Source organism: Neovison vison, chromosome 9, assembly GCF_020171115.1.
Source record: "Neovison vison isolate M4711 chromosome 9, ASM_NN_V1, whole genome shotgun sequence".
Lineage (NCBI taxonomy): Eukaryota > Metazoa > Chordata > Mammalia > Carnivora > Mustelidae > Neogale > Neogale vison.
In genome coordinates, this window is record NC_058099.1 from 49655990 (window position 1) to 49662265 (window position 6276).

The 6276-nt window shown below is 41.4% G+C and overlaps 1 protein-coding gene across 1 annotated transcript; it reads right to left on the reverse strand.

Moving 5' to 3' along the window:
* Window positions 1–4407: 4407 nt before the first annotated feature.
* RRAGA (Ras related GTP binding A) lies at window positions 4408–6037 on the reverse strand. Its single transcript, XM_044265607.1, has one exon. The coding sequence runs from the start codon at window positions 5801–5803 to the stop codon at window positions 4862–4864; it is 942 nt and encodes a 313-aa protein (XP_044121542.1). The 5' UTR covers window positions 5804–6037; the 3' UTR covers window positions 4408–4861.
* Between the last annotated feature and the right edge of the window lie 239 nt (window positions 6038–6276).

Here is a 6276-nt window from a genome sequence, read left to right on the forward strand (position 1 = left end):
TTTACTGTTGTTGGTTTATTTGGGGGGCATGGTTTTTAGGGAAAGCAGATAATTTTTATTGTTTTACTTTCCTTCTCAAAAACCATCAGTATACCACATACTATGCATAGCCTCAAAGTAACTTAAGAAAACTAAATTCGGGGTGCCTGCTTAGTGTCACAGTTAAGTCATTGGTGAAGCTAAGACTTTGACCCTGTTTTCCTTCCTTAATATACCACAAGACCTTCTACAAGTAACTGAAAGGCCAGGATAAAAGGATATGGCCATAGGAGTTGGCCTCCTGTTGACCTTATAGACTGAATGGGAGACAGAGGTGAGGCCTCTCATACAGTAACTTGCCTCACTCTGTCGTGACCCCTGGCTGAGAAAATGGCTCATCTCTACCATCCAAGTATATACATGCCTTTGTGAACCAGGAGCAATGAGCATGCACTGGAAAGGTGATAGCACTTAATGGTACCCCAATTCTTAACCATCAAAACCTTGTCCATTTGTCAAGAAACTGGTCAGGAGGGGGGAAAAGTTGAAGGGGACAGTTCTGGATGGGCTCAACTGTTCATCTTTTTTCACTCATTTTGGGCTTTTGCTAAGTTGTTTGATCAGTTTGAAGGTCAGTCTTTTTGAGAGAGAAGAAAAGCACATACAACTTCCTTAATTGCAGGGGAAAACAAAGAAGAGCGGTTTCTTCTAGGGTTCTATATTCCTGTTATTAATTAATACAACAAATCAATGACTATAGATCTACTGGGAAACTATCCTCCAGTCTGCCGGAAGAAAGCCCACTAACCTGTAAGTCTGAAATTAATGTATTAGGGAGGAGATAGGGCTGTTAATATCCACAATGTGCCAGGGCCATTCCTAGACATTTAATACATACTGTTTCATTTAATTGTCATAACTTTAAGGTAGTGGTTATTCTACCTATTTTATGGACAATGATACTGAAGCTAGGGAGCTTAAGTGACTTGTCTAAGGTGGACTCAAGGGATAATCTGGGATACATCCTAAAAGCTGTAGATTCTATACGTCTAAAATGGGGATTAAGAATCTGATTTAAATAGCTTGTCTGGTAATTCTTAAGTTCAATAATCAGATTGAGAAGCACTTCTGGGGAATACAGAAGTCACATTTAGCCTTGGGGTACCTTAAAGAAGCAAGTGTATTATTACATATGGACTGCTTTAGAGGTTAGTTGATAAGATAGTTCAAGTTCACCAGTAAGGGTGGGAGGCCTTTAATTACTGAGAATCAAAAGATCAAAATGTCTCTGGACAGTATGGATTTATAAAAATCATACTGTTATGTCATACCTGGAATAGGCTGGGAGTTTTGGCATTCTTTCCTGTCCTTTATATGCCAGGAGTATTAACAAAAATAACTACGATTTATCATTTTCTCCTAAACCGTTATGATTATGACCTAACTACCTTCAGGTTCTTCCCTCTCCAGTATTGCCTGCATAGCTACCTTTTTGACTTTAGGACACTTAGGATCACTTAGTTTAAAATTCCATTAATCGTTAATTCCAGAATAGAGTTAAAATTTAAAGGCATATAATCTTCCCTATGTAGATTCCTCTATTTCCCTTCCACGATTGTTTCTCATTTTTTTACTGAACTACTTTTGAGTGTGGTTCTTTAGAAATTTTAATTCACAATTATACCTGTCCTTTAGGGCTCAGACCAAATGTCACCTCCATGTTGAAGTCCTAATGTATCCCTTCCATATCCATGGATTTAGCCCTTCTCTAAAATTTGTAGTTTATCTTTCATTCATTTAGTGTTTTTCACTTAGTGCTTTTATCATATTTTATGGTTGTATGTATGTGATCTTTCCAGTCATACTGATGATACACATATGGACATACCTATCTTTGTAGATATAGGAGGTATGTGTCCACATAGACTTATTCTCAAGGGCCATGGATCATCTTTAGCAAATACTTAAGTATTGGAATTTTTTTTTCCCTCCTATGTGATGGGATTAAAATGATGGTAGAGGACTACTTAATTGCTGTAAATGTCCTTTTTCTTATTACATTCATTGCAGATTATACAGAATGTACCTCTTTATTCACTGTTTGTAAGGTAAAGGTGTGTAAATTGACTTTTTTTTAAAAAAAGGTTTTATTTATTTGACACAGAAATCACAAGTAGGCAGACAGGGAGGCAGAAAGAGAGTGGGAAGCAGGCTCCCTGTGGAGCAGAGAGACCAATGCAGGGCTCGATCCCAGGACCCTGGGATCATGACCTGAGCTGAAGACCGAGGCTTTTACCCCCTGAGCCACCCAGGTGCCCCTCTAAATTGACTTCTGTGTCAAGTGGAAACTTTAGTAATGAATGACAGAATGTCCTAATTGTTTTAAATGTTTAAAGAGGACAAGTGTGATACTTAACATGAAAAATGTTACCAAGTGGAATAGGAGTATTTGAGGCTAAAAAACAAAAACATTTTGGGGGAAATTAACTAAAAAAAAATACAAGTATTTTGAAACCATTTTTTACCATGATCTATGAAGTCAGTTTTATCTAAGGGAAAAAACAGGAATTCTTGAGAACTTTATACAGGAAACCTTATTTTTTTCCCCCTAGTCTTAGAATTCTAAAACAAAATAAATATTTAAGGACATTTTCCATAATGTAAAAGTACTTGCAAAAGTAAAATTCTCTTTCACATTATCTTTTAGATACATAGTTGCTTTCTCCTTGGGCACTGTGCAAGTCCACATGCTTTATTTTAAATATTTGTTGAGTCCTCTATGGGACTATTTGTAAATATGTTCTTTTTACTATAGTCTTGAATAAACATTCAATATTACACCTGGCTCTGGAATTCCCTATATAATATCAGAAAGAACCATGCCCTACAATCCTAGAATGATCACATACAAAGCTCCACCGGTAACTTAAAGAAAGAAATTTGAGAGGTTAAGTGATTCAGGTAAAATTATTTTGTTACTGCCATTTTAATTAGATATACTAAATGTGGTATTTTAAAATGCTTTTAAAAAGGAACGCTTAAGTTTTTAACATCTGGAGTCTTAACTTACTGCCAAAGGCCCTCCATAGAAGAGTTTAGTAACTTAGATCTGAATAGCTTCTTGCTCTTCATGGGTAGGGACATCATTGTCATCCACAACCTCTGCTCTAAAGGCCTGGGAAAAGCTAAACTCTGTCAACTTCCATTAATGTCTGTATTCAAAGGAAATGTGCCCTTGTAAAATGGTGAGAAGAGTGGATCACAGGGATCTCTTGGCTCTAAAATACTTAAATTTCATTTAAAAGCATAAGGCCGTTGGACTAGGACACTTTAAGTGTTTTCTGATTTCTCCTTACTACATTGCCAATCCAAATTAGAAACCTTAGTATCCTTCCTTAGAAATGGCAATCTAACACTGATTCAGTATTAACCAATTTCCAGATAGATAAAGATGGGGAAGTGAATTTGCCCAAAGTGAACAAAACATTGTTCTTTGAGAAGTCACTTAACTTTCTGGGCTGCAATTTCCTTAATCTGTAAAATTCGGGGAATTATAAGGTGTAGTGTATACCTGAAAAGCTAAGATTTTAGGATGAACTTTTCTGTCAGGAGGAAGTAGTGAGGAGTAATGGTCCGGAAAGGGGTAGGTCTGTAATCTTATTGTCTAGGTTCAGCTGCATAACCTGAATAAGATCAGTTTTCTCACCTATTAAATAAAAGTAATCTACCTCAGGTTGTGGATTAAATAAAATAATACACATCAAGTGTTTAAGAGTACCTGGCATTTAGTAAGGGCTCAAACATTTAGCTAGGCTTCAGTGATTTGGGAGTAGGCATTTATTTAAGTGGGCAGGGAGGAGAATGGCTCTGGTGGTCCTATTGATAGCTGACACATAGTACTGAGTATGTCCGGCACCATTCTAAATGCTTTCTATGTTTTAATTGCATTAAACAATTTGTGTGTGTGTGTGTGTGTGTGTGTGTGTGTAACAATCCCATAAGTAGTGCTACTCTTACAGTCAGGGCGTTTCAGTCAGGGCGGCGCGCAGGGCCCACATTTCGTAAATGAGGACAGCAGAAATGAAATTAAGTACCTTGCCCAGTTCACAAAGAGCAAGCAAGTGAATGGAGAATATGAACTCAGGTGGTCTACCCTCAGAGACCCTACCCTTAGTTGCTCTACTTACAGCCCCTATTTACTATCACTAAGGTGATAGGAACTAAATAAATTTAAGGACATTTTCCATAATGTAAAAGTACTTGCAAAGATAAAATTCTCTTTCACATTATCACACATTCACATTATCACATTACCAACTTTAATTTAGGGACTAAATTAAAATTTACCAGTTAAGCATTACTTTTGGGCTATCAGACTCTTTGGGTTTACATACTAACCACCTTCTAATTATTTCAAATAAGACCATATTTTAAATTGCTAACAGCAAATGTTTATTCATGATTGAAGCCAAGAAGGATTTATAAATGCATTTTAATACCTTGCTGATAAAATAGTAACATTCCATCTTTGCAGTCTTGTAAGGAATACAGGAAGATACTGTAAAGGCTTTAATGTGTATATCTATTATAACCAGGTAATCAGAACACACACATACACGCGCGCACACATACACACACACACCACCTACTTTAGTGTTGCACCATACCAACTTTTCAGAAAGGCCATCTCGAAGCTCTACTGGATAGCGGAGTAAATAGCGTTCAAGGTTCAAAGACGAAGGAGTAGGGGAGATGAAAAGTAGTTAAGCAGCACACATTTCAAAGCCCACTTTTAAGCACAGGACATTATGAATATTAAAAAGAAAAGATGCGGGGGGGGGGAAGGCAATTCAGCATTTTCAGAAAGGGCATTTGGCAATATTCAACGCATCAGAAGGCTGTGCTTGGGACCATCCACTCTCTCCAGCTTCTCAAAGTGTTTCCTGGCATTGCGAATGTTGATCAGAGTAGCTGCAGAAGGGATCGACGGATCCGACATAACCACCATCACGTACGTGTTTGACGTGAAGATGTCGATGAAAGCAGCGAAGTTAGAATTCCGAACCTCCATGCTCTGGAAAGAGGCGGCTAATTTACTGCAGCTCAGCTTGAACTGTTTAATGATGTTGCTGATCTTCTCGAACCGGTGGACGTCGCGCTGCTCTTTGCACTGGTAATGGGAAATGACCAAGAACGTTGCTCTCTCGAACAGCAGGACTTCGTCGGCCTCGATAATTTGGGCAAAATTCCTTAGGTTCATCTCCAGCTGCTGCACATTGGGAATCAGCTGATAGACAATACTGGACCAGGCTTTGTAGAGCGTTTCGTCCCAGATGGAGGTTCGAAAACAAGCGCATTCCAGAGGGCGAGACAAACGCCTCAGGTCTTCCTCTCGCTCTTTAAAAATCAGGTCACGCTGATCCTCCTGAACCAGATCCATTTTGTGCACCAGGCAGAAGATTTTGGCATCCGGAGAGTTCTGGAGGATGGCCTCCAGACACGACTGGTAGTAATGCATGTCCTTTTCCAGTTCGCGGCTCTCCACGTCAAACACGTAAATCAAAACCTCGACGTTACGGAAGATGTTGTCTCGCTGGCTGGTGAAGTAATTCTCCATGAAGGTGTCCTGACCGCCACAGTCCCACAGGTTAAGCACTAGGTTGCCCAGGAATCGGACGTGGGAGTGCTCCACATCAATGGTGGCACCCAGGCGCCGGGTGTCGCGGGCGATATAATTTGCAAAAATAATCGACCGCATGCTGGTCTTGCCCGACCCGCTCTTCCCCATCAACAGCACCTTCTTCTTCATGGCTGTATTTGGCATCACCTGCCGGAGCCGCCGCTGACTGGGCCTCAGGGCGCGGCCTAACTGCAGCGCGGAGGGAGGGCGGGGTCGGGGCTGGCGGGCTCTCCGCAGGCCGGGCCGCGGCGCTGTGCGGTCGGGGCAACCGAGAGCGAGAGATCTGGGCTGGAAAAGCCGCGGCGGGGCGAACTCTCCCTCGGAGACGAGCGCCCTGGGCGAGGCGGCTGCAGAGCTTCGGAGAAGAGCTCACCTTCCGGAGAACCGAGCCGCGGCGTCCCGGCGGCCACCCACTTCCGGCGGCGATCTCGCGAGAGCGTCCGCGCTCGGCGCTCAGGGCCCAGGGATCTGTGAGAAACCTGCTCTTTCAATGAACCCGAGCAGGGGCCACCCGAAGGGTAAAATGCAAAGGGAACCCAGCGCTGTGGTGTCGCTTTTCCTCTTTAAACTGGGTTTACAGTTGCAAGCTGTACGTGTGCGCTCGTTTGGGAGAATGC